This window comes from Mus musculus, chromosome 12 (genome assembly GCF_000001635.26).
Source record: "Mus musculus strain C57BL/6J chromosome 12, GRCm38.p6 C57BL/6J".
In the NCBI taxonomy this organism is placed as follows: Eukaryota; Metazoa; Chordata; class Mammalia; order Rodentia; family Muridae; genus Mus; species Mus musculus.
Window position 1 is genome coordinate 76,370,829 of NC_000078.6, and position 27,982 is coordinate 76,398,810.

The 27,982-nt window shown below is 42.3% G+C and overlaps 1 protein-coding gene and 1 long non-coding RNA gene across 8 annotated transcripts in view; one reads left to right on the plus strand and one right to left on the minus strand.

Moving 5' to 3' along the window:
* The window catches only part of Zbtb1 (zinc finger and BTB domain containing 1), a 26,905-nt gene extending 778 nt beyond the window's left edge, over positions 1-26,127 (plus strand). The window contains exons 2-4 of one of the 7 annotated variants that reach the window (XR_381523.2): positions 14,398-16,311; positions 17,749-17,812; positions 24,116-26,127. Coding sequence is in view for 5 of the 7 variants with exons in the window: in NM_178744.3 (NP_848859.1) it covers positions 14,414-16,555 (2,142 nt within the window). In the remaining 2 variants the exon portion in view is untranslated. Of the gene's footprint in view, positions 1-268; positions 417-14,397 lie in introns of those variants that run through there. The other 6 variants (XM_030246729.1, XR_872712.2, XM_006515898.2 and 3 more) reach the window with 6 other exon arrangements.
* Positions 14,167-27,982, minus strand: part of 4930426I24Rik (RIKEN cDNA 4930426I24 gene) — a 19,000-nt gene continuing 5,184 nt past the window's right edge. The window contains exons 3-4 of the long non-coding RNA NR_166810.1: positions 19,142-19,285; positions 14,167-15,347 (exon numbers count right to left, since the gene is read on the minus strand). This is a non-coding gene — a long non-coding RNA (RIKEN cDNA 4930426I24 gene). The remainder of the gene's footprint in view (positions 15,348-19,141; positions 19,286-27,982) is intronic.

Sequence of the window (27,982 nt, forward strand, 5' to 3'; positions counted from 1 at the left end):
CGGGGAGCCGGAGCGTGGAAAGCGCGCGGCGAGGAGCCGGTGGCGGGGGTCTGCCGAGCGGCTTCGCTCGGGGCCGGCCGTCAGTCCGGTGCGCGCGGCCTCTCCGGGTTCCGGACGAATCCCCTCTCCAGACGACTTCCCAAATTACTTCTTTTCCCTTTATTTTATTTTGTGCTGGGGGGGTGGGGGGAGGGGAGGTGGAGGCGGGAGGCCGCGCTTGATTGACGGGCCCAGAGCGCGCTTCGCTAACTTCCAGCTGCGGCTGGGCGGCCGGTGGGAGGGGAGCGTCCCGGAGCCGGAGGCCGCAGACTTGGGCGCGCTCCGAGGGAGGAGGCGGCTGGGCCGCGCGGATTCCTGCTTCGCTCTTTCCCACCCCCGCTCCTCAGCACACACGCTTTTTGTTCGGGTCCAAAGTGGTAGGTCTCGGGGGTTTGGGGGGTTTTCTGTGTACGAGATCCTCCCCCCCGCCCCCCGAGTCCCGAGAAGAAAGTGCTTTTTGCCTCCAGTGGTGGGCGCTTACAAGTAGAAGTTCTGGTGGAGGCGGTGAGCTAGTTGGGTGGCGATCTGGAGTCCTTGCTGCTGAAGCGTGCAGGCGTGGATCTGGGCTCAGCCGCCGCTCCCAGGCTCCCTTTCCACCTTAGCCACTCGTCCACGTGATCTGAGGGCTTGACAAGACATTTTCCAACTCGGACGGGTCTAGAACAGGTTAATGAAAGTCCTTGTTTTCTGGGGATAGGGTTTTGTATGTGTGTGATCATGTTCCCAAATCGAATGTCGCTGTGACGGTACATGTAGATTCTCCACTGGTCAGACTGTATTTCCGTACAGTATGAATCGCTGCGGCAACATTTTCCCCTTTGACACTGGAATCCACAAAGCGTTCCAAGCATTTCCCCCCGACCCCCACCCCGTTTTGAGACAAGGTCTGGCTAGGTAGCCCAGGATCGCTTGGATATAATTCTCCTGCCTCAGGAAATCCTAAATTTTGGGGTGATAGGCTTGTTCTGAGGCTTTCCAAGACCACTTAGAATTTCTTGAGCCGAAGTTTGAGGCACCCTGAAGTCGACTGGGGAAATCGATGTAGTTCTTATGACTGTTTTAAAGCAACCATGTTTTTTAAAAGGTATAAAATAGGTTCTCTGGAATTTTGTCACCTCAAATGGATATGATCTGGAGAAATGGAAAGAATGAAGGTACAAGAGGCTGAAGCCCAAATGATGGATGGATGGTCAGTTGCCTAGAACTGTAAAACTTCCCTTTTGAATCACTATCCCCTAAAGTCTCAGTAATACTGAGTGGCATTGGTAGCTGCATGGGGTTTCTTCCTCTTAAAGAAACAGACGGACCTAACGCAGCCGAGGTGCAGTGCAGTGCTTTTCCAAAGGTTAAGGCTTAGAAGTTCTGCGGTACAGTGCTGTGTTCCAGCCACTTGCACTCATTTTAACACCAGAATTTCTCCGTTGACAGCAAGTTTTATAGGGTGTGGTTGTGCACGTCTATAATCCCAGCACTTCAAGAGGTTGGATCAAGAGTTTGAGGCTAACCTGGACCTGGCATACATAGCGAGACCTTTTTTTCAAAAAACAAAACTCAGGGCTGGAGAGATAGTTCAGGGGTGAAGGGCACTTGCCTTTCCTTCAAGAAGAACTAAGTTTGACTCCCAGCACCCATCCCAAGCAGCTCACAACTACCTGTAACTTCATTTCCAGGGAGCTCTGGACTCTAGAACAATTGTACTCATGTGCACACCCCTCCCCCCACATACATACACATCATTAGAAATTAAAATTTAAAAACCCAAAGCCTCAGTTTTCATGCTGTTGAGTAGACCTGGTTGAGCAGTCTTTCCAGCTGGCTGTGTTCTTCCAGTTCCTAACATTATGCCTGCTGGTTTGCACCACTGCTGCTGTGTCGTTGTCAGGAAAGAACCCATTTTAACCAGGCCACGAGCACAGCTTCCTGATCTTGTAACTTGGTTTTTGGTGTTTCCAGACAAGTGTTTTTCAGTGTATCCCTGGCTATCCTGGAACTCACTCTGTAGACCAGGCTAGCCTCAAAGGCAGAAATACACCTGTCTCTGCCTCCTGGATGTCAGGATTAAAAGCATGGATCACCTTGACGGCTGTTTTATGGGGTTTTTTTGTTTTGTTTTGTTTTGTATTTTAAAGCTAGAGTCTCACTGTTTGGTCTGGGGCCAGCCTTAGCTTTTGGTCCTCCTGCTTCAACCTCTCACCTAGTGGTGGGATAACGGGCCTGCACCTCCACCCCAGCCTTCTGACCTTGTGGGGTTTTTGTTTTTGTGAAGCAGGGTCTCACTCTTGTAGACCAAGCTGGCCTCAACCTCTTGAGGGATGTGCCTGCTTCTGCAGCCACAGTGCTAGGATTACAGGTTTGTGCTGCCAGTCCTGCTCAGGACTGTGTGTTTCTATGTCATAGTAGCTGCCAAATGTTTGTACCTTCTGCTTCCTCATTCCTCCACACTCCTCCCTCCACTTTTGTCAGTACAATTGGGGGCCTTTTCAAAGTGCCCAGTGTTCCTTGTAACACCATTCAGGAAAAAAATGTTACTGCCTTTTTTTTTTTTTTTTTTTTTTTTTTTTTTTTAAAGATTTATTTATTTATTATATGTAAGTACACTGTAGCTGTCTTCAGACACTCCAGAAGAGGGCGTCAGATCTCGTTATGGATGGTTGTGAGCCACCATGTGGTTGCTGGGATTTGAACTTCGGACCTTCGGAAGAGCAGTCGGGTGCTCTTACCCACTGAGCCATCTCACCAGCCCACTGCCTTCTTTTTTATTTTATTTTTTTAAAGGCCTGTTCTTCTCTAGACAGGTCACAGACTTTGCCTAAAAGGGGAGGGGAGTTGTGTTAGAATGCAGAAAAATAAATGTTTTTAGGCTGCAGTCTCTTGTCTTGGGAGGGTTAAATATGTAAAACATGTGCTTGAAGTTCACTTAGGTCTCTGAAGTATTTTTTGATAGTTTCTTGTGGTAGTGCCTCTGGTGATAAAATAATGAAAATGCTTTGCTGTTCATTCATCTTTTTATGTGAGTCTGTTAAGTTATTTATGCCTGTTTTTCTCAAAGTGGAAATACCTTTTCAATGATAAAAGCGGATGCTCTTTATAAAAGTTCAGACTATACTAAAGTACATAAAATACAAAACTGAAAGTCACTCTGACTCCCACTCCCCAGAGGTAATCAGGGCGAACAATCAATTCCTTGTTTAAAACCGTGAAGGCAGCATTGGAGCATCTTGCTCTGTGTGCCTCACCCTGGCCTGTGCCCCTTCACAGGCTCATGCTTTCTTCTCATAACTCAGATTGATGAGAATTTCCAGATTGGGGGGGGGGGGCTTGCATCAAGCTGACGTCATACTCTATAACTTAGTAACATGGGAAAGTTTGTATGCTTAGGTTAGACCTCATGCGGTTCACCTTGGAGGACTTCTCGCCCTTAGCAGATTTGCAATCTCTTATCCGATTGCTTTATGCAGACTACACTCATTAAAACAAACCCTTCCAGTGGAGAGAGCTTAGCTCACTCATCATTGGGAATGAGTAGGTACACTTGCCACAGAGACCACTGCCAAGACATCCCTGTGCCTTCTTGTGATGGTGTGGGTTCCTCATGATCGATCAGCACCCAAAGCTGAGAGAGAGAGAGAGAGAGAGAGAGAGAGAGAGAGAGAGAGAGAGAGAGAGACTTGATGGGAAGGAAATTCCAGGAGCGGTGGGCATTAAGGAGAGTTGTTTTAAGTTATGGTATGGGAAGGCCTGGTGGGGGGGGTGGGGGTGGGGTGTCTGAATTCCACCCACATTTGGCAGCTTACATATTTAAGGTAGATTTCTAAGTATACTGATGTTTTGTCCTGTATAGTCATCACAAAGCTACTTAGCCTGGTGTAGTCAAGGTGGATGAGCTGTGAAGTCGATTCCCTGATAAAGCTGCCAGCTAGCAGGAACAGATTTAATCACAGTAGTTACTTGAAGGTGTTGAGGACATGCTGCTATGTTGAGATGGGGGTCTCTTTGTATAGCATTGCCTGTCCTGGAACTCACAGAGATCCATCTGTCTCTGTCTCCCAAGTGCTGGGATCAAAGGCATGTATCACCAACTGCTGGGGGTTTTTTTTGGGCGGGGGTGATGTGCTCTTTGAGAACACTACTATGTGAATATAACTTGTTCTCAATCATATTTGAAGGCTTGGAGGTATATGACTTAGTAGGAGAGTGCTTGCCTGTCATGCCTGAGGCCCTATGCTCAGCCTCTGGCACGGTAAACTATAATGATGGGTATTAAAGAATAGGGCTGGAGAGATGGCTCAGTGGTTAAGAGCACTGGCTGCTTGCTCTTCCAGAGGTCCTGAGTTCAATTCCCAGCAACGACATGGTGGCTCACAACCATCTGTTGTGGGGTCTGGTGCCCTTTTCTGGTGTGTCTCAAGAGAGTAATGGTGGTGTACTCACGCATAAAATGAATAAATCTTTTTTAAAAATTTAAAGAATAGCAGTGTGTGGGGTACATGATTTTAATCCCAGCACTTAGAAGGTAAAAGCAAGTGGATTTCTGTGGGTTCGAGGCCACCTTAGTATACACAGTTCCAGCCAGCTCCACAGTGAGACCCTGTCACCAAAAAAATAAAAATAAAAAGTAAATATTAAATAATAAATTGCTAATTATATTTTCTGTTAGTTTCCTGTGTGAGGTGCATGTTGCCCTTTTAAGAGCTAGCTGAAGAGCTCCTCCATACTTGAAATTGCCAGCCGTGGGGTGGGCATGGCGGTCAGCAGATGGGAAAGGAGATGGGGAAGGGGTGTGTTCTGTGAGCCTGCAAGATAAGACAGCAAGAATGCTGAGAGCTTATACTGTGATGGAAAGAGTGACTGTGGGAGGCTTAGAATGTTCCAGAGGGCGCCTTACTGAATAATCATACCCAGAAAGTGGAGTCTGAGTTACAGAAACTGAAACTCTGCATTTTGAATCAAGAGTTAGGGTTTCAGTCCCAGCTTCTGTTTACAAGATGGGTAGTTAACTACTGCACATGTTTTCTTCATTCACAAAATATAGATAATTAAAAGCCTATCTCAGGGTGTTCGTTGTAAGAATCTGTTCACTAATGTCTGAAAGAGACCCTATAAGCTGACAACTATATAAAAGTTTCAGTGACAGCCATAAAGCAAAAACTGGTGAGCCAAATCTAACTTGCTCAGTTTAACATTTATTCCTTGGAAAAACTCATTAAATATCAATTAAATGTCAAGCAACTACTAGAAGTTAGGGGTTGTAATAATGCCTGATATAACACCTTCATTTCAAGGGCCATAGGACCTCCAGTTCAGATGACCCATCTCTTGTCTCCCTGTGGCTCATGGGCAGACTTTTGCTGTACAGAAAAGAGGTGTCTGCCTCCTCCTAAATCAGGAAAGGGTCTCCAAAGATGGTTCTAAGCAAGGGAATGGTGTGTATGAAGTAAGGAAGGCTTTCACTCTGCACGGGTTTTGAGATGGGGGAAATCTTAAGAGATTTAAGGCTTAGAAATGGAATTATGTTTAGAATGGATCTTTTCTTACTGGTACTTTTTGTTGGTTTTAGTTTATTTACTTTAGTTAGTTTTAGTGGCCATGGTAGCACACTCCTTTTTGATTCTAGCACTTGGAGGCAGAGGCAGGCTGATCTCTAGAGGCCAGCAGAATAGAGAGAGACCCTTTCTCCAAAAAGAAAGAAAAGACGTTTTCTCAGTTTGGGTTAGAGCTGCAGACCTGGAAACAGTGTTCTTCATTGGACTTACAGGCTCTGCTGAGAGGGGGAAGCAAACCATCAATGTGGCAGGCCATGTGTCAGCTTAGACTGAATACTTAAGTTCTAAAACGGCTTGCCTTCCATTGTTAACAGTTGCGGCAGACGGCATGAGTTCGCATGGCTTTAGAATAAGTAAAAGTACTACAAAACAAACAATACCAATGCCATGTGCTGGGGGACCAACGTGGTGCTGTGGCTGCGTTTAGGGCAGAGGTGCCTACATTGCCCTCTAGTGTTCAGAAAATGGCTACACTGCCTCTAGTATAGAAGGTTAAAAATGGATATGTAAAATACCTTTCCTCTTACACCAGAGAGGAAGCAGAGTTCAGAACCCCATTTTCTTCCCTCTGCCTGCTGTGTGGATGAATTCCGTTTCTATCTAGACATGGCATCCAGTTGAACTACAGAGATGGCTCATCCGTGTTAAGTTGGGAACATTTATTGACCTGCCATGAAGCCAAAAGACAATTTGGTTACCTTCCACATAGTACATAACAAAGGGCCTCAAAGAAGTAAATTATGTAGATGTTTCATGGCCTATCGGAGATTAAAATGGCGGACAGCGGATCAGCATGCCTTTTAGAAGTGACAGCTGTTGGCTTGGCCAGGGGAACAGAAACAGACTAGCCAAAGAGCAGCAGCCTGAGTTTTGCATAAGTGTGAACAGTTCCTGCATTGGGCAGGGCCTGTTGGTGAGGTGAAGTCAGGTGGTGCAGTCACAGGCGCTGCTGGTGACCAGAGGAACCTAGACTAGGAGGATAGAGACCTAGGTCTGACCCTTAGAGCCACTGAAATCAGATGTCGCTACGCATGTTGCTTAACTTCTTAGAGCAGTGTTTCTCAACCTGCGGGTTTAGACCCCATTGGGGCTGGGGCTGGGGGTGGGGTTGGTTGTCGAACGACTCTTCACAGGGGGTCACAGATATCCTGCAAATCCGATATTTACGTTGATTCATAACGGTAGCAACAGAATAACTATATAGCTGGGCATCGCCCCAGCATGGGAACTGTATTAAAGGGTTGTGTCAGTAGGAAGGCTGACGGCCACTGACTCAAAGCCTGGGTGTGCTTTCTGATCTGCAAGGTCATAAATTGGGCTTGATTTTTCATGAAATTTTATAAATTGTGTTCAGTATGATGACACTAACTTTTAACAGTTAGATTGCCAGAAGCACTGTTGTTGCTAGTCAGTGCAGGAGTCCTTGCCTGAATGTGACTCTTCTGCTTTGATGGCTGAGAAGGAGGAGTCAAGGGCCGCAAGGGTTGCTGGGAGTTGCTGAGCAGCCAGAATTGGTACCCCATGTCTAGCAGTGGCTGTTTCCAGGACTTTTCTTTCTTTTCCTTTCACTTTAAGTGCCAGCCTTGTAGGATGACTGCTGACCACAAGAACACTAAGGCCTTTAAGCATTGTCCCTGTCCTTGAGGGCTCCGTACAGTGGACATTACTGTACCATACTGCTCCTCACAGTGGTGAGTACTAATGACACAGTACGCCCCAGCATCGTGAAGACTCATACAGGGCGCACAGTGGCTTTAACAGGCTTTTGGGTGTGAGCACAAACTTGAGCCACCATTTATAGCATTGTTTCTATGGGAATGTGTGTTTCAGGTTCCAAATAACTCAAAAATAAGTTTTGGAACATTATCCAATTATAAATTCAGAACTTCCCGTACTAACTATTGAATTTAATAGCTAGCCAGAACGCCTGGTTTAAATAGTGAATAATTTTTGTGTTTGTCACTTAAGTGATAAAAACCTTTTATCTTGAGGAATCTCTAAACTGGTTATTGTCACAAGTGTCTCTTTTCTCTTTCGCTGTGTAGCCCTGTGGTGTGGAACTGCTGTAATTAAAGGTGCATGCCACCACTACTCTATGAATGTATTTACACACCCTTATCATATAATCAGGCCAAACCTGTTAATTACCACTTAAGACATTTATCCACAGAGAAAATTCATTCCTCAAATTTTACTATGTCAGTAAGAAATTTACTAAAAATAGGTTCTACAAGCTGGGGGTATAGCTTGTTGACAGATGTGCTTACCCAGCATGCGGGAAGTCCTGGGTTCTGTCGCAAGCACTTAGTAAACCAGGCATGGTGGTGCAGGGCTGTAATTCTAGAGCTGGGGGGAGGGGGCGCAGAAGTAAGATGATGAGAAGTTCAAGGTCATTCTCTACTACAAATAGAGTGTGAGGACAGCTTAGGCTATGTGAGGCCCTGCCTTGAAAAAGAAAAACAAAACCCAAAGCTTCCATAGCATCCTCAGGGAACTGCTCAGCACTTACGCAGTAGCGCCTGAATTCAGGACCCAGTCCTTAGTTGATGATCTTTGCCGAAGACCACACTAGAAAGTACCAAGACGGTTTTAGTGCCATCTGAGGTACATAGGAATACTTGTCTATAGTCCCAGCACCTAGTTTACCTCAGTTAGCTACATCCTGATAGAATGTTTGACAGTCCTACATGTTTGATTTCTATAAGACTCTTGAACTTAGATTAAGATCTGTTCTCTATAGGTTTATGGCTGTCTGAATTGCTTACTACAGCTGATGAGTTTCTTGAGCATTTTGACATTTAAAATAAGCTGGTAAACATTTTCAAAGTAAGTTTCAGTTGTAGTGTCAAATGCACTGGCTCTCTGCCTCCTTAATGCTGGTACTGACCTGGGTATCAGACCTTTGAGTGACAGTTGAGGGTTTGACTTTCTGTCCCAGCCCAACTGACAGCTCTGATAAACATGTTCTTCCAGTGATAGCTGGTAACGCAAACAAGTAGTAACAGATTTTAATCACAAAAATCAGAGCAGGTAAAATATAAGGACTGTTTATGTAAATAAACTTCTGGAAAGTTGGCTCAGTGGATAAGAGCACTGACTGCTCTTGCAGAGGTCCTGAGTTCAATTCCCAGCAACCACATGGTGGCTCACAACCATCTGATGCCCTCTTTGGTGTGTCTGAAGACCGGACAGTACACTCATATACATAAAATAATTCCTTTTAAAAAAAAAAAGACTTCATGATAAGCTACATAATAAAAACTTACTAAATTCTGGTGACTTTGTTGTTTGTTTGTTTGACAAAACAAAGCAGGGTCTCACTGTGTAGCCCTTGACTGGCCTGGAACTCACTATGTAGGCCTTTGTCTGGTACTCATGAATCTTTCCATCTGCCTCCCAGCAGTGGGATTAAAGTGACACTCAGGAATGTTTCCTTGGGATCTGTTGATTTTATTATTTTGTGTGCATGAGTGTTTTCCCTCTGTGTATGTTGGATGCATGTGTGCCTGTTGCCCACTGAGGTCTGAAGAGGGCATCAGAGCCCCTAGAACTGCAGTTACAGGCAGTTGTGAATCGCCATGTGAGTGCTAGGAGTTGAGTCCAGGTCCTCTGTAAGAGCAACAAGGGCTCTTAGTCACTGAGCCGTCTGTCTTCCTAGTCCCAGCAGTTTTATAAGTCATAAAGAAAGAATTAGAAAGAAAACTTCTTAGACTTTGAGTGAAACTGTTTAATAAAAGTAAATGCTTAATACAGTTTCTTTGCAGGAGTTGGGGAGGAAGCTGGCTGCCCTGGACCTCCCTACAGACTAGGCTGGTCTGAAATGGAGGGACCCTCTTGTTTTTGCCTCCCAAGCACTAGAATTGAAGGAATGTGCCACCACACCCAGCTACTTTCTGTGTCTCCCAGCTGGGTGGGCTGACAGGATTGCGACAGACACACGGGGTTTACACCTGCCCTTGGACAAGGTTCCTGTTGTCCAGCGATAGCGCCCTTCCTGTGGAGTCCTTATCTAGGGAAGAAAACGTCTCCATGCGACCTTGGGCTTTGGGATACCTGTGCCCTCCTGGTTTCAGTGGCGTATACAGTGTCTGATTTATTGAGTGAATCAATGTGCATCAGAGTGCTTTTGAGGCTGTGCTGATTGGAGGAGTGCTTGCTTGCCTAATGCAGAGTGTGAGAAGCGGTAATATATAGCTTCACACCTATGTAATTGGCTTTCTGTGTATTTGTATTCATTTTTGTTAGTGGCCGAATCAGTGTTTTTCATTTAGCTAAGAAGGGTCTTGGAGTTTTTTGACTCTGTCATTTCTTTTACTTGGAAGGAAACTTATCTAGTTAGATTTACCTCCTGGTGCTTAGATAAACATTGCCACCACAGCCAGTATTGTTTCCAGTCATTATTACATGGCCAACGCCACGCTTTACACATTAGTTGTGTGATTCTTTGTGCTTGTTATTGGAGTCATTGTTGTTGTTCCCACCTTACTACTGGGGCAAATGACTGTAAGCAGGTTGCACAATGGGAGAGCAGGGTGGCACCTCCCCCCACTCCCCACCCCGTGCTTGCCCCACTCAGTTTCATCCCTGTTCTGTGTGGGCATCGCTAGGCTCTACTCTGGTTTCTTTCCGTTTCCAATAACCGTTACTACTAGAAAGTTTAACGCTTTGATCCTTTTTGCTTGTTTCTCTTTATTCTTTATTAACTCTATCCTACGGTGGAATAGCTAGTGACTTCAAAATCTCACTCTTCTTAGGATGGACTTGGGCCAGTGACGTTGGACTTTCTTACCTTTGCATTTGGTTGTATTACTGTGTAGATTTGTTTTATATAATCATTTTTTTAAAGATTTATTTATTTTTATGTATGTGAGTACACTGTCGCTGTCTTCAGACTCCCCAGAAGAGGGCATCAGACCCCATTACAGATGGTTGTGAGCCACCCTGTGTTTGCTGGGAATGGAACTCAAGACCTCTGGAAGAGCAGTCAGTGCTCTTAACCACTGAGCCATCTCTCCAGCCCCTGTTTTATATAATTTTAGCTGTAACTTAGTTTGTACTTAGTTTGTTTCTGCACCTTCATTTATCAATATATTTTATTTTTACACGTTTTAAGGCTTCTTTAGTTTTATGAGTATCAGTGAGTTGCCCACGTGTGACTGCACACATGCCTTCCTAGTGCATTGGGCAGCCAGAAGAGAGCATTGCATTCCATGGAGTCATGGATGGCTGTGAGGCACCACGCAGGTGCTGGGAGCGGACCCTGGGTCTTCTGCAGCAGTAACAAGTGCTCTTAACTCCTAGGCCATCTCTCCAGCTTCTTTATCAGTGTATTTTAAAGTCTACTGGGCCAAGCTTAGTGTCATTAACTCTCAGGGATACCATAAATGATGTCTTTGAACACGTACTGCTTTTGTCCTTAGGCACGTTCTCAGTTTAGCTGTGGACATCTGAGACATGGGTTTGAAATTTATTACCTTATTGAGACACTTGATTTGGCTTCTGGAACCCACATGGCTTCTCCGTTTCACAGGCTCCATCTCTTCCTAGGAAACTCTGACACATTTCGGTAGGGAAAGGAATAGGAAGGGGGACAATGTGGGCCTGTATATAGCATGCAAGTATGAACAACAGGGTATGTGATCTATAGTTGATCTGTGAGGAAAGATAAAAGCAAGGAGAAATAAGTGGATTTGGCATTTTCTTGATTACTATTACAGAGATAGAAAGGTTTTAGAGCTACATATTGGTACTCTCCAGCACTCTGGAGAGAGAGGTAGAGTAGAGTATCTGTGAGTTCAAGGCTAGCCTGGTCTACCTAGCAAGTTCCAGAATAGCCAGGGCTACATAGAGAAACCTTGTCTCAAAAAAAGAAAAAATAAATAGGAGAATGAATATTTTATTTCACTCAACAACTTGTTATGATTGTTGGGATTGTTTGTTTTTTAAACTAATTAATTTTATGTATATGAGTACATGTAGCTGTTCTCAGACATACCAGAAAAGGGTATCGGATCCCATTACAGATGGTTGTGAGCTATCATGTGGTTACTGGGAATTGAACTCAGGACCTCTGGAAGAGCAGGAACTCTAGAAAACCCACTGAAATCTCTCTAGTCTGCTGGATTTGATTTTTGTTTGTTTGCTTTGTTTTAAGTTTTATAGGTACAGATTAAAATTTGAGACTAAAATTTGGAAAACTTTTGGGTTTTTTTTTTTATGCCTCTTTAAAACACACATTCACAAAACAAAACAAAAAACAGGGTCCAACTGTGTACACCTTAATATAATTGAACCTTTAGGATTTAAAATTTTCCCCCTTACCCAAAATTAACTCACTATATTAATAATTATACTGTCCATCAATGTTGAAAAGTTACAGAGAGGTGCACATACTATGTTACTGTTTGAGTTAAACTACCATAAAGTAAAGTATATGCCGGGCCTGCAAGGACTCACTGTTGTAAGTCTGCAGGGTTTTTTGTTTGTTTGTTTTTTTGTTCGTTTGCTTTTTTATTTTTTATGTTCATTGGTGTTTTGTCTGCATTTATGTCTGTGTGAGGGTGTCAGAAGCCCAAGAACTAGAATTTTAGTCAGGTGTAAGCTTCTATGTGGGTAGTGGGAATTGAACCTGGGACCTCTGGAAGAGTAGCCAGTGCTCTTTACTGCTGAGCCACTTCTCCAGCCTTGAAACAATTTTTTTTTCCCCCGAGACAGGGTTTCTCTGTATAGCCCTGGCTGTCCTGGAACTCAGTTTGTAGACCAGGCTGGCCTCGGACTCAGAAACCTGCCTGCCTCTGCCTCCTGAGTGCTGGGATTAAAGGTATGTGCCACCACGCCCAGCTGAAGCAATTTTTTTAACTGAAGGAGGAAATTTACACTATAAAGGTAGACGACAGATACTGTCTTCCCAAATATTCATTGCTTCTTTTCCCCTTAACTACATGGTGAATAATGAAAGATGTATTCTAACTACAAACTATTGATGTAATTTCTATATAATCTAATAATGTTTGTTTTCTGTTTTTTGAGACAGAGTCTCACTATATTCCCTGGCTGTCTGGTGATTCACAGAGATCTTCCCAAGTGCTAGGGACTTATCTCACACCAAGCCCAGCAGGTTCTTTAATAGAACCTTTTTATTTAATTTTTTAATTTATTTTAGTTTATGTGTGTTGGAATTTCGTCTGCGTTTATGTTTATGCGCCACATGTGTGCACTGCCCATGGAGACCTGAAAAGGGCTTTGAATCCCCAGGAACTAGAGTTACAGATGGTTGTTAGCTGCCATGTAGGTACTGGGAACCAAATGTGAGTCCTCTGTAAGAAGAGCAAATGCTCTTATCCACTAAGCATTCTCTAGCCTAATAAACTTTTTCCTGTAAAGTTTCAAGCAAATATGAAATGAAAGTCTATGGCCCTGCTCCACTAGTTAACACAGCCAGTCTCACATTATCCTTAGCCTTCATTCCCTCCTCAGTTTTGAGGTTTGTTCCAAATATGTAACTTAATCTGTAAGTACTTTCATACATTTATCTCAAAGATACAAGTTCTTAACCCCATGGGCGGTTCACATGTAACGCAGCATTCAGGAGGCTGAAGTAGAAGGATTGAGAGACTGAGGTTAGCCTGAGCTACGAAGAGTGGGTTCCAGGTTTGGGGGCTTGGAGGGAGATCCACAGTAGGGGGCTGAAGAGATGGCTCAGCAGTTAATGGCTTACTGCTCTTGGAGATGACCCTGGATGGGTTCTCAGCACTCAGAGGCACTTTCATCTGCCTGTAACTCCAGTCCCAAGGAATTCCATTGCCCTCTCTGGCTGGAGCACATGCATATACACATGAAAGAATTGTTAAAAACCCAAAGTGAATTTGAAAAGGGAAGACTTTTAGCACAGTAAGAAAAAAAAGGCCCATATTACACTTTGAAAACAAGCATCAGTTCCTTACTGTCAAATCATTCAGAAGGCTTTCTTTGATTTACTTTTGTCGTTTGTATCTTTTGAATTAATATCTGGTCTCTTTCAGATTTATTATGTGTCTTCCCTCTAGGATAAAAACAGCTATTTTGTGTGTGTGTGTGTTCATTTTTGTACAGAGGCTCAGGCATGTGACTGGGTTGGGTGTGTGGTGTGTGTATGCAGTGGAGGCCGGCGGTCAGCTTGGGTGTTGGGTTGGGTGTGTGGTGTGTGTGTGCAGTGGAGGCCAGCGGTCAGCCTCAGGTGTTGTTCTTGGGTGCTGTCTACCTTGTTTTTTGAGACAGGGTTTCTTGTTGGCTTAGAACTTTCCACGTAGGCTAGCCGGTTGCAGCAGGTCTCACGGGTCTGTCCCATGCGCAGCTTTGTAAAATGTGTGTTTCTGGTGGTCCTCATGCTTCCTCATTCGCTTATGTGGATACAGGGTCTCACTGAGTTGCCTTGGCTAGCCTGGAACTTACTCTGTAGACCAGGCTGGTCTGGAACTCATAGAGACCTGCCTGCCTCTGCCTCCTGAGTGTGGCTATAAGGGACTAAAGACTGTCCCAGCACCCCAGACACGTCAGGGCCTGGCCCTTATGCTTCTCAGATAAGCACTCCACCAACTGAGAGGTCTTGGGTTTAGATTTGTTTTTAATTTTAAAAAAAAATTACGGATTTTGCTTCTGATTCCTTTTTTGTTCAGTATGAGAAAATTGAATAAATGACTAGGTATTTTCATCTTCAGACTTAGTAGAAAACCATGCTTTGATTGTCATAGCAAAGGTACACAAGTGAAAGTCATGCTCAAGGGTCCCTTTTGAAGTGCCTTCCTGCCGCCTGACCGTTACGTTTTGTTTTGCATAGGTCGAGTCAGCAGAAGATGGCAAAGCCCAGCCACAGCAGCTATGTCCTGCAGCAGCTCAACAACCAAAGAGAGTGGGGCTTTCTCTGTGACTGCTGTATCGCTATCGACGACATCTACTTCCAAGCACACAAAGCCGTCCTGGCTGCCTGTAGCTCCTACTTTAGGATGTTTTTCATGAACCATCAGCACAGTACTGCACAACTGAACCTCAGCAACATGAAGATAAGTGCTGAGTGCTTTGATCTCATTTTGCAGTTCATGTATTTAGGAAAGATCATGACCGCTCCTTCCAGTTTCGAGCAGTTCAAAGTGGCAATGAACTACCTCCAGCTGTACAATGTTCCTGACTGCTTGGAAGACATACAGGACGCAGACTGTTCTAGTTCAAAGTGTTCGTCTTCTGCCTCCAGCAGGCAGAGCAGCAAGATGATTTTTGGGGTGAGAATGTATGAAGACACGGTGGCTAGAAATGGCAATGAAGCCAACAGGTGGTGTGCGGAGCCCAGTTCAACGGTGAATACGCCGCATCACAGAGAACCTGAGGAAGAGTCTTTGCAGTTGGCCAACTTCCCCGAGCCGCTGTTTGATGTGTGTAAAAAAAGTTCTGTGTCCAAATTATCTACTCCAAAAGAACGTGTGTCTCGACGCTTTGGACGGAGCTTTACCTGTGATAGTTGTGGATTTGGCTTCAGCTGTGAAAAGTTACTAGACGAACATGTGCTGACCTGTACCAACAGACACTCATACCAAAACACGACAAGAGCTTACCACCGAATAGTAGATATTAGAGATGGAAAAGATAGTAACATCAAAGCTGAACTTGCTGAAAAGGATTCTTCTAAAACATTTTCTGCACAGCCGGACAAATACAGAGAAGACGCCAACCAGGCGCCTGATGATTCAGCCTCGACCACTGGAAGCAGGAAAAGCACCGTGGAGGCTGGGATAGCTGGTGAGGAGAAAAGCAGAGCTACTGAGACAAAACGAATTATCATCAAGATGGAGCCAGAAGATATCCCTGCAGATGACATGAAAGACTTCAACATTATTAAAGTTACTGAGAAAGACTGCAACGAGTCCACCGACAATGATGAATTAGAAGATGAACCCGAGGAGCCATTTTATAGATACTATGTTGAGGAAGATGTCGGCATTAAAAAAAGTGGTAGGAAAACCCTAAAACCTCGTATGTCCATCAGCGTGGATGAGAGAGGTGGCTTAGAGAACATGAGACCCCCGAATAACACCAGCCCCATACAAGAGGATGCAGAGAATGCATCTTGTGAGCTGTGTGGACTCACAATAACTGAGGAGGACCTGTCGTCTCATTACTTGGCCAAGCACATTGAAAATATCTGTGCATGTGGTAAATGTGGACAGATACTTGTCAAGGGCAGACAGCTTCAGGAACATGCTCAGAGGTGCGGAGAACCCCAGGATCTGACAATGAATGGGCTAGGGAACGCTGACGAGAAAATGGACATGGAAGAGAACCCCGACGAGCAGTCTGAGATAAGAGACATGTTTGTTGAAATGCTGGATGATTTCAGAGACAATCATTACCAAATAAATAGTATCCAGAAAAAGCAGTTATTTAAACATTCTGCCTGTCCTTTCCGATGTCCTAATTGTGGCCAGCGTTTTGAAACTGAAAATTTAGTGGTCGAACATATGTCTAGCTGCCTAGACCAAGATATGTTCAAGGGTGCCATCATGGAAGAAAATGAAAGAGATCACAGAAGAAAACATTTTTGTAATCTGTGTGGAAAAGGATTTTATCAGCGCTGTCATTTGAGAGAGCACTATACTGTGCACACTAAAGAAAAGCAGTTTGTTTGTCAGACATGTGGAAAGCAGTTTTTAAGAGAGCGCCAGTTGCGTCTACACAATGATATGCACAAAGGCATGGCCAGGTATGTCTGTTCCATTTGTGATCAAGGAAACTTCCGAAAACATGACCATGTACGGCATATGATCTCGCACCTGTCTGGTGGGGAGACTATATGCCAGGTCTGCTTTCAGATATTCCCAAATAATGAACAACTGGAGCAGCATATGGATGTCCATCTGTACACGTGTGGAATATGTGGAGCAAAGTTTAATTTGAGGAAGGATATGAGATCGCATTATAATGCCAAGCATTTGAAAAGAACCTGATGGGTTTCTACTGTACAGATGTTTAGTTGGTAGGCAGAACACCAAAGCAAAAAGGCTATGAGCTATTTAGAACTGATTTTATAACAAGTGTGGGGGAAATTTTCAAGGCCCTTTTACTTTGAACGTTTTTGTTTAGGATCTTAAGTCTATTTTAGGCATTAAATGTTTATCATTTTTGTTGCTTTGAGAGCATTCTTTGTTCCTAGTTTTCTTAATTACCATTAAAATTACTTTTCGTTGTAGACTGTAAGTGGCTATTATCCCTTCAATAACTATTAAAACAGTTTTTGGGTTTTTTTGTTTTTGTTTTTTTAAAATAAGATAATGACTTTGCTGTTTCTATGTACTTTCATTTTAAGGTTATCCTATGAAATTTTAAACCCAAGATTATTGACCACTCCTGCTTAAATTTTTAAAGAATTTTAAAATAGTTATTTAAAACTATCCTATTCATTTTTAACTTTTTTGTTTTTTTGCTTTTTGGGATTTTTTTGTTGTTGGTTTTGTTTTGGGGGTGCTTTTTGTCAGTTGTATAGTGGGGTGGCTACTATTCTCCCTTATAAATGAAATCTATATTCTTAAATTGACAAACTTATTAGGCAAGTGAGGTGCACTGAATCTAACCTTTAAGGTTGACATGGGCTCAATCTTGGCCTGAGATTGATGGACCTAAGGAAACTCCTATAAATGAACATTTCCTATAATTGATAAATGTTATCATTTAATAATCACATTTAAAACTTATATTAAGTGTAAATCCCAATGACTTTCCCTCACTTGAGAAATTAGTGGGGATAAGCCATTTTGTTTTGTGATAATGAATTTAACTATGATAGTTAATTAAAAAAGACATCTTGTATTCATTAAAATATTTTAATTTAAAAATATTCTGATTTCTAAAGTGTGTTAGTTTATCAATTATTTTGTTTATAAATAGACTTTAATAGCTCTTTAGGAATATGACATCTAAAGAAAAATGATTTTTCATCTTTAAAATTACTTTGGAACTGAGATTTGAAAAAGCTGCCATGTATATTGATAAACTTAATAAAATAAAGAAATCAATTATAAATCTGGTTGTTCTATAAAAGTAGAGTGCACAAAAGTGTGTTGTGTTACACTAAGATTTGGAGAAAATGTGTGTGGCAAATTACAGTTTATTACTATGCTTTCTATATCATTTTCTGTAAAAGAAACAAGATTTGAGGACTATAAAATAATGACAGCATATGAACGGACACAGCTTCTACTTTTCAGGTAAAGTAATCATATTGTTAGTTGCTGACAGGGTCTATCTCTATCAATTACATGTGAACTAAAACACTGGCAAATAACCCACCAATAAACACATCTATGGAATAGAATGCTTTTTAATGTGAATTACTGGGAACACCCTTCTTAATACTGAAAGGGATTTTAGTTAGCATCTGTAGTGAAAAGTAAGGCTTTGATTGTGGACCACAGTTTAAAAGCATTGCTCTTTGCTCTCGTGGTATTTTTTTAAGATATGCAAATTATTTTCTCATGCTATTTGCATAAAAGCACAAGTTGCCAAGAGAAGGGAGAGAGAGACACGTTGGCTAGCGCAGGGTGAGTAGACAGTCCAGGGTGAGCACAGAGATCTGTGGGCGCGTGCACTAGGGACGACAGATGGGAAGCGCAGAGCCCGGGACAGTTAACCATGACCGGGAGAAGAAGCACAAAACACAAATGGGCTCTTGAGCAGCTTTTGTTTTGTTTTTGCGCAACCCCCCCCTCCCCCAAGCAAAGGGTATGTAGTTAACGGAAAAAGCTGGAAAAGTTCATTTTAAAATGTTTTGGATATAATGGTTTAACAAACACTTAAAACTGAAAATGAAATATGAGATGTATGTTTGGATTACTAGTAAGAACCTGATAACTTCTTTAACAAAGCCAGACATCAAAGAGTAGTGTAAGGAGAGAGGAGACAGATGCACATGAAATGTTCAAGTTATGTCTGAAGGGACCCAAGTTTTTTTTTTTTTTTTTTTTAAGATTTATTTATTTATTACATGTAAGTACACTGTAGCTGTCTTCAGACACTCCAGAAGAGGGAGTCAGATTCCATTATGAATGGTTGTGAGCCACCATGTGGTTGCTGGGATTTGTACTCCAGACCTTTGGAAGAGCAGTCGGTGCTCTTAACCACTGAGCCATCTCTCCAGCCCCACATTTTCTTGTGGTCACTTTTCCTGTCAGAATTTCTGTTGAAAAGGCTTTCCCACAGTTAAAGTCATTTCCCCTCTTTGAGGGAGGAATCCTCTTTTTCATTAGAGAGGCTTACTTTAGTGTTTTAGTGTGTGCTAACAACAATTTCGCAAGCAAATGTATAAACATAATCTAGCTTTACCCAGCTATGACACTTGCTTCAGAACGGTATGTTTGATGATAATGTCTGTTCCATTCCTACGTAGTCCACATGGTTTGGGGAAGTAAGCCACAGGGTAGCACAGGTCTCTCCAAGCAGCATGCAAGACAGGGCTCAGGTAAAATTGCTTAGCTTGTAAAATTAAGGTGAATGAAAAACGGCCACTGCTTCCTCTCCCTTGCATGGCTCCCTCTCACCTTCCTTCCTGGGAGGGTCCAGGAAAGTTCCACCACCTCGTGTGCATATTGCCTCTCCTCTTGCCTTGTCAAGGCTGGAATGGAATTTGCCTGCTGCTTCTGACTTTGATGCTTCATACACATTGAGGATCCAGATTGTCAGATCTGGAGAGGAAAAGAGAAACCAGAGAAGTATAGCATCTTTTCCCTCTATTCGTGACACTCTTCATTTGAAGGCCCATTTCTGCAATTTCTTAATAAACAATGAACAATCTTAATTGGATTTTTTTCCCTTGGTGGTCCAGATCAAACCCGGAGCTTCATCATGCTAGGCGGCCGTTCTCTCCTGAGCTATGTGCAGGAGTTTCCCTTCTGGAAACAGCAAAGACCCTAGAGAAATAATCCATCTCTAACAAGGTCGACACTACAACGTGGATAGATATTTTTTTTTCGTAAAGACTGGACCTCAGAGGTAGAAACAAGACAGCAAAAGGCTAGGACTCAATGTCTCCCCCCCATTTCCCTTTTCCCCCTTCTATCTTTTTCCCTTGGCTCGTGACTCCCAATCCAAGATCATGCTGATTGACCTCTGCCTCAACTTCCACAGTTGTAAAGGTTTGAGCTAAAGCATTCAGGTTCTTTGTTTTTTGAGTCAGGGTCTTGATTTATAGCTCAGGAAACTTTGGGATGGAAGCCTTGGTTCTTTTAGCCCTCCTTTGGGAGTGCTGGGACTGCAACAGTGCACCACCATGCCCAGCTAATTTTCCATATTTTTAAAGTGAAAATTTTCAGAGAAATGATCCACATGGGTAACATGTTATCTAGCAAATGTTAATTAATATAAAGCAATCAACAGTTTGAGCAAGAAATTAATTAGAAGAAAGGATTCCAGAGGGCACTGGTAAAAGATTTAAACTGAGTGGTAGTTTATATCTGTAATTCCAACGTGCAAAGAGGCTAGACTAGGGTCAGGGTTACCACTTGAGTTCAAGGCTTTGTTGTCTCAGAGAAATTAAAGATACTAATGAATACAGCTTGTTAAGACAGGACAATAATGGGCTTGAAAATCCATGATTCAGTTTGAAGCAAAAATATGAATATAATGCTAGGTGTGGTGGTGCACCCCTGTAATTCCAGCACTCAGGAAGCAGCCAGGGCTACACAGAGAGAAACTGTCTCAGAAAAACATAAATTTGAGCATCCACCAATATATGGAAGTTGACGGGGGAGGGTTAGGCTTCCAAGTCATTTGACTATGCTAACCCAACTGTGACTGTGAAGTACCCAACAGGACAGTGGTTATGAACATGCCAAGGATCTGCCCCAGAGAGCCTGGTGGTGGGCGGTGGTAGCTTTCTCACTGGTTAAGCAATATTCATTTTATATCATTAAAGTACTATAGTATCTAGATCTCTGAAAAATCTTCCTAAGAGCTAGGGTAATAGTTTTAATATTGAAAAGTGGAACCTGTCACTAACAAAAGATAAATCAGTGCCAAAAGAAAAAGACCAGGAGCGCCATGGTGGCGCACGCCTTTAATCCCAACACTCGGGAGGCAGAGGCAGGCAGATTTCTGAGTTCAAGGCCACCCTGGTCTACAGAGTGAGTTCCAGGACAGTCAGGGCTATACAGAGAATCCCTGTCTCAGGGAAAAAAAAAAAAAAAAAAAAAAGACCAGAACGTGTACATGTACATATAGCTGAAAAGTTTAAAATTTGATATACCTGATTTGAACTGAATTTATCACAACTTAAGAGCTGGGTCTGATGGTACATACTTATAAACACGGCATGTGGGAAGTTAAACCAGGAGCATTAAGAACCCAAGGCCAGCCTGGACTATATAGATAACCTGTCACAAGTTGTTTGAAAGAAAGAAAAGGCAGATAAGACAGATCTCTGAGGACAGGCAGAGCTATACAGAGAAATTATCAAAAGAAAGAAGGAAGGAAGGAAGGGAAAGAAAACAAGCAAGCAAGCCCCCACCCCTAATCCTATTGATCTGTTTTGATCAGTTCCTCAAATGTGTTCACCATCCTCTCTCCCAAGTGCTTTCCAATGATAAAATTGGAAAGTTCTCTACCATTAACTAGGATTGCAGAGTAGTGGCAGGTAGGGGGAGCCTGTTTGTAGAATCCTGTCCTTGGGGCTTGGTAGCTGTGTGGCTCAGTAAAACTAGGACTGCTGGCATGGGTGCTAGGAAGCTTTTAAGTGACACCATCCTTGTTAAGCATTTGCCATTTACACCCCAGATTAGGAAAGCCAGCATCCATTGCTTCAGTACTGTATACTCAGGCGTTTTGCATGCATAATTTTAATTAAGCTTCATCCCTTTTGAGGTAAGTATACAAACTTTCCAGACGGGGGACTAAGGACCAGAGACAGACTTTCTCCTAAAGCACACAAACTGTATACATTAGACCTGGGGTTTGAACTTGACTCTTTGCCTTAAGCTACATTCTTGTCCGTAATCATGACGTTCCACTCCATCTACAAAGAAGTGCCTTTCAGCATAGGACACTTAGGATCACGTGAGGCTGTGCTCCTTGGTCGTCTGTCATCGGTGCCTGGTAAGGTGGCTGGAACTAGTGGGACCTCAGGAAAAATATGAGGGAGAGTCTGAGCGTAGAAAGCCACACTTGATTGTCACGAGTCATTAAATGAGTTGTTTCAGACATGAATGTGACACACTGAGGGATGTGTTTGATTTTGCTTCATTTAAACTTAAAAAGTTTGGCAGGATAGTTACTTCCTTTGGGGGCCCAACAATGAGTTGAAAGTTGAAAGTTTAGGTTCAGATTTTACATGTCTGTGTCTGGGGTTTCCTTTTCTCTACTCTGTTCCCTCTCTGAGTGTTAATGTCTCCACACGCCCCTAATTCCTCATATTGGTTATGGAACTAATGAGCTGAAGAAGTCAGATTTCCTGAGCAAATCTCCCCGAGAAAAGAGCAAGATAGCAGAATAACTAGTTTCCTCTTTTGCCTTCATAGATGTGGAAAACTCATTTTTCCTTTGGCCAGCAAACAAATCTCCCCCCCCCACACACACACACACACCGGTATAGTACTGTTGCTTTGCTAAAGGCATCTGCTTATAAACAAAAGTTGGTCAGTGTTACAGTGGATAGTCCCATCTATGAACGTATCTGTAGATTTCCAGGCAAACTCCTCAAAGGCAGTCTTATTGCAAAAGAAGTGAGAGATGACGCCAAGAAGTGACAGCTCTTAGTCACCCCAGTCTAGGAGCGCTGAAGACAAAGGTCGTTAAGTAATGCTTTAAGGAGAACAGTATGCACTGTCTTCTAAGTAAAAGAACAGTGGAGAAGGTTCTGTGGATAATACCAATACAGTCATTTAGGTGGCCTGCTCTTCACTGCTCTCTGTCAATCTCTAGGACATATTACTTGGTAAGGATATGGCTTCAATAAAAACATGAAACTTAGCTCTTTCTAAAGGCAAAAAGGGTTTTCATGTTTATGTCTGTCAGTGACAGTTGGTAAGTAGAAATTAACCAAAGAACAGTAATAACTTGTAAATCATACTAATTTTGAACCAACTTATTACAATTATATGTACATACCTACACAAAAGTCATTGAAGTTAGCATTGAGTTTAAATCTTTAACTTCCTTATAGTCAGGAGAACTAAATCACTGAGGCAAATTAGTAATAATATTCTTTGTATCAAAGCCCACACTGGAGGGCAGAAGGCCATTATAACTGAAAGGTGATGTGGACATACAATTCAGTACTTGGGTCCATTCAAATGTGTCAATGTGCTGATCATCAGGGAAGGCTAGCACCTGAGGAAGGTGACAGAAGACCTTTCAGAGCCAAGAATATTAATAATTTTGTGTAAGAAATTTTGCATTTAAAGAAAAAAAGGCTAGGCATGGTGACATGTGCAGACCACTGAGTTCAAGGCCAGCCTGGTCTACAGAGTTGCAGAACAGCCAGGGCTACATACTGAATCAATCTCTTCTCTCTCTCTCTCTCTCTCTCTCTCTCTCTCTCTCTCTCTCTCTCTCTCTCTCTCTCTCTCTCTCTCCCTCCCTCTCTTTCTCTCTCCCTTTCTCTCTCTCTTGCTTAATAGTCTGTAATGACCTATTTGAAAGAGGTCTAGAGTTAAACATACTCTAAGGCTTTAAGCCATACTTAGACTGTTGTATTTTCTCCTTAAACCAACAGTTTCACTCTATCAAGTTAGTAGATAGAGCTAGGGATTTGTTTTGTTTTGAAGACAGGGCCTCAGCCCAGCCTGGCCTTGAACTTATGACCCTCCTGTCTGCTTCCCAAGTGCCAGTGTCACAAGCGTGTGTGCACAGCCACAGCACTGTTTCCGGTGAAGCAAACTTAAACACACTGGTTATGAAAAATCACTTTCTCTTTCAAATGCTTATGTTCCCTCATGTGAGAAAAACATTTTAAGGGACTTTTTTTTTTAGGATATTAATATTAGGGCAAAATAGTCCTGCAAAAATATCACTTTACCCAATACCAGGGGACAGGTTAGGAGAGTTAAAGGCCTACGACTAATCCTGGCCAAGTTTGTACTTGGTTCTCATTTGCAGAGTATACACCTGCTATTTGAAGAGAGTAGTGTTTGAGTGATGGCTGCAGAGTAAAACCATGAACATTACAACATCTGTATGTCAGAAACACATTGTAAACTGTCTTGTTTGAAGGGGAGCACTTCTTTTGCACTCACTAGTGACGTCCCATCCATCACACTGATGGATGCAGCCATCGTTATTTAAATCCTATGAATAATAAAAATCAAAGGTGCCTGTATCGAAGAGCTGCATCAGTAATACTACTTTACGCTTGAGAGGTCCAGTGCATTACATTGGGGAGTAAACTCGAGTTCTAGGAACCGTTCTCTGGTCCCTACTCTGTGCCAAAGCTATATTACAGCCTAAGCATGTTGTTGTTGTCTTGTAGAGCAGTTGACTTGTGATACTATTTTTCTTGAGTTTTGTCTTTTTCTGTGTGGCAGTGGTGCAGTAGGGCCTTCTAAGCCTCTGGAGAAGTGACAGATCTGAATTTGGAGAGGACATGGGAAAGAATCATTCTTCAACAGATAATCTTTAAGTGCAGACCCAGGAAATCAGATCTGACGTGGCACCATCTTTTCTGTCTTCCTGACAAACGTCATCATCCCCAAAGTTCCAGTTGCAAAGATCCAAGAAAACTCAATAAAGATCACTTTGGAATCACTTTGTTGTAACAAAACTGATTCACGGTGACTCTCCCAGTACTTACGGGAAATCTGCTAAAGAAAAGTGACTGTAAAAGTCCTGTGACATCAATGATTAAAGCTACACTAAAGTGAAACTTTGTCATGTATCTTCATAGTACAATAGGGCTTGCTAGACTGCTTACATACATTATAAAGGGAGATAATTATGTATTTCCAAAAATATATCATTCTAAAAGTAACCAGAATTATAGTTTATATATATGAAATGTAGTTAAGCAATTTAAAAAGATACTAAAAATATCTGTAGAGTGTAAGTAAAAAGAGATGGGTACCGAGAAAGAAAATCCAAGGCCAGTTCCTTAACAAGATAATGTAGCTCTTATGGAAATGTAACACTAGTTTTCCTTTCTCACTGGGTCACATGCTGTGGATGTTAGCGCAGCTTCTTTCTAAGTCTCTTGAAGAGAGCAGCGTTATTATTCAGCGGTGGTAGATTTCCACAAACCATACATTATTTTCTTCTGAACTTGGCGCTACGACTCCATAGTGTAGAATAAATTTCTGTTAATCTCAGAACTAGTGTGTACTGCAATGCTCTTCTTCCGAACTCAACATAAAACTAAGTACTAAAAAATGATAACATGTTTATAAAAATCGTGTCCTGAAGAAAGGATCTAGTGAGAGTTGAGTCTGGCTATGACTACAAGTGCTTTGCTACACATACACTCCTGAACCATATGAATCTTATGACCATATTATTTCCTTATTGTGAATATACTTTCTTTTACTTTTTGTTACCTGTGACTAATTACTTATTGCTTTGTTTTTGTGTATGTGTAATATCAAATGTTTAAATGCTTACTTTGTTTTCATGCAAAATTCTTCAAATATTTTAATAAGTGACCCAAAGAACCCTATCTTAGGAAATGAAACGTGTAGTGACACGCAGCTGTAATCCCAGTAATTGGGAGGCAGAGGCAGGCTGATCTCTGTAAGTTCATGGCCAGCCTGGTCTACATAATGAGTTCTAGGCTAGCCAAGGCTATATAATGTGACCTTGTCTTAAAAAATTTTTTTTATTAAAAATAGAAGAAAATCCTAACTCTGAGGTAGTAAGAACTTGAGTACTGTTCTTGAAACTGGCTGAAAAGTCAGAGAAAGAGGCCCTCATGGTAGGATAATAGGAAGAGACAAGAAAAGAGAGGAAGGAAGAGAAACTCCCCCAAAGAGCAAAGCCAGAGGCCAGGCACGGTGACATCTGTCTGTGGTCCTAGCACCTGGGAGGTGGGAGGGTCAAGAAAAGTTCAGAGTTAGCCTGGGCTACAGAGTGAATTCAAAGCCAGCCTGGGCTACCTGAGACCCTATCACAAACAGACAAAACATTTTCCAAATATATGACTGCTTTAAGACAGAAAGGCTAGACAAGTGTTAAACAGCAGAGTTCATCTCTTTAGGGAACATCAGGAAGCATACAGAACGCAGGCTTCCTAAAATACATAGAAAATAGGAAAAATTCCCAGTAATTAAACCAGTCAAGGCAAAAATGATTCAATAATCAATTTTTGATTACATTTTTATCACACTAGATTTACTGAAGAAAAATGGTTTGGATTTTGATTGTACTAACCACACATGTAATGAATTAACAATAATTATAAGTGGCACAAGTGCATATTATGATGTGATTATTTTCTGTATGGTGTTTTAAATGGAAGTTTTGGATTACACACAGTTATTTTTGTTACATTTTAAAACCCGTTGCTTTTAACCTACCTAATAAAAGTTGCTCCTCCACATACTGAAGGTAACCCGTCTACATTACTTTATTTCTATTGCACTGTTTCGCATCCTGATTCTTTTACAACCTAATCAGTCGGATAAGTTACCAGCCCCTCCTGGTCTCTAGTGTCACTGTGATGTGACCAGAGGTGGCCATGTGTGACCCAAAGAAAATTAGCTTAAATGTATTGCTGAATCCTGGTTTTTTGTTTTTGTTTTTGTTTGTTTGTTTGTTTCTAATACAGAAGAAGGATTGGAAAAATAGTTTTATGGCAAACCTGAATATTAATTAATTGGGTTTATCCCTGAGACAAAATAATGACATATATAAATCTGATAAAACTATTAGCTCATTCTTTGACTCCCTTACTCAAAATAGCAGACATTTTATTACTCAAAGAACTTATCGGGTCTAATTTGCTTTCCTTATTTTCAGGTAAGGAATATTTTACTTGTTGACAGTAATGGAGTGTTTGATCTGCCCGTCCCTGGACCCTGTGACAGGGCAGCCTCACTTTGCCAGCTTGTTTCAGACTGTTCCCCAAGGACCATGAGTCAGTGTAGCCCAGGATGAAGAAGGCAGATTTCCTGCAGCTTCTGGTCACCTCTCTCTAGGAAAACATCTCTTCAGGGTCCAAGTTTTTAGCTGTCTGCATGGGACATGGCATTCTCCTCGCCCATCTTCCTGTGTGTCTTCAGTTTAGTCGTAACGTAACACTAAGCTTTGGTTTGCTGGTTTGGTTTGTTTTGTTTTTGTTTTTAGTTTGGGTTTTTGGTTTTTGAAACAGGGTCTCACTCTGTAGCCCAGGCTGCCCTAAACTGGTGGTGATCTTTCTGCCTCTGCCTTCTGAGTTGGAATTACAGGTTAAATCACTATACCAAATAAGACAAAATTTTAAGAATCAAAGAAAACAAGTAGTGATTTTTTTTTAACCCTCCTGTAGGGACAAGGAATTGGAGTATTATTTTAAGACCAGGCACTTTAGGGCTGATGAAATAGCTCACCAGGTTAGAACACTTGCCTCCAAACTTGAAGACATTAGTTTGATCCCCAGAACCATGTGAACGCCAGTTCTCTCAAGTTGTCCTCTGACCTCTATACACACAAGGACATGTGTACGTGTACTCTCACAGGAAATACGTATGAGGAAAGAAAACCAACAAAGAATACTTGAGACAGGAGGATCAAGGCTAACCTGTCTCATGTAGAAGACCCTGTCACAAGAAGGGGTGGAGGCACGTCAGAGATTTATAGAATGACACTGTTTATTACAGACCTTAAATAGAAATGTTAGTTGAATTCCAATCTGCTTATACATCCTCAAATTACAAGCTGTTGCTCATTTTTTTTCTCTTCAGGCCTCCTCAGAGCAATTCCAACCCTAAGAAGGTTGTGCTTGGGTGGGATTAGAAGGTCCAGGAGAATTCAGCCCTGTGCTCTTCTACCAACGAGCACTGGTCCACTACCGCACACATCACCTCAGGTCTCACATTAGCTCAAGGTCTCCAGCACAGGTGTTTTCAGATAGGACCCTGTCTCAATTGTTTGCCTCTGCAATGTCATTTAATACAGAAATGTGTGAGAGGATTTTTTTTCTTACCCAGGGGAAAGGTGAAATTGTTTTCAGATTGCAATAGTGTGCTTTGGGTAATGTGTGATAAACAGTGAGTGGGCTGGGAATATAGCCTAGAGATGAGGGAGGGGCATTTGCAGGCTTTGTGTACATGAAATCTTGGGTTCAATCACCAACGCCATGCCAAAAATCAAAAGCCACCAGGCGAGGCATTCCTACTGCATTCCAGAAACTCTTCTGGGGACTAGGGATTGATTGAAGAGTGTTTACAGTATGTTAAAGCTCTTGATTCTTTGACACATCTGTGGAC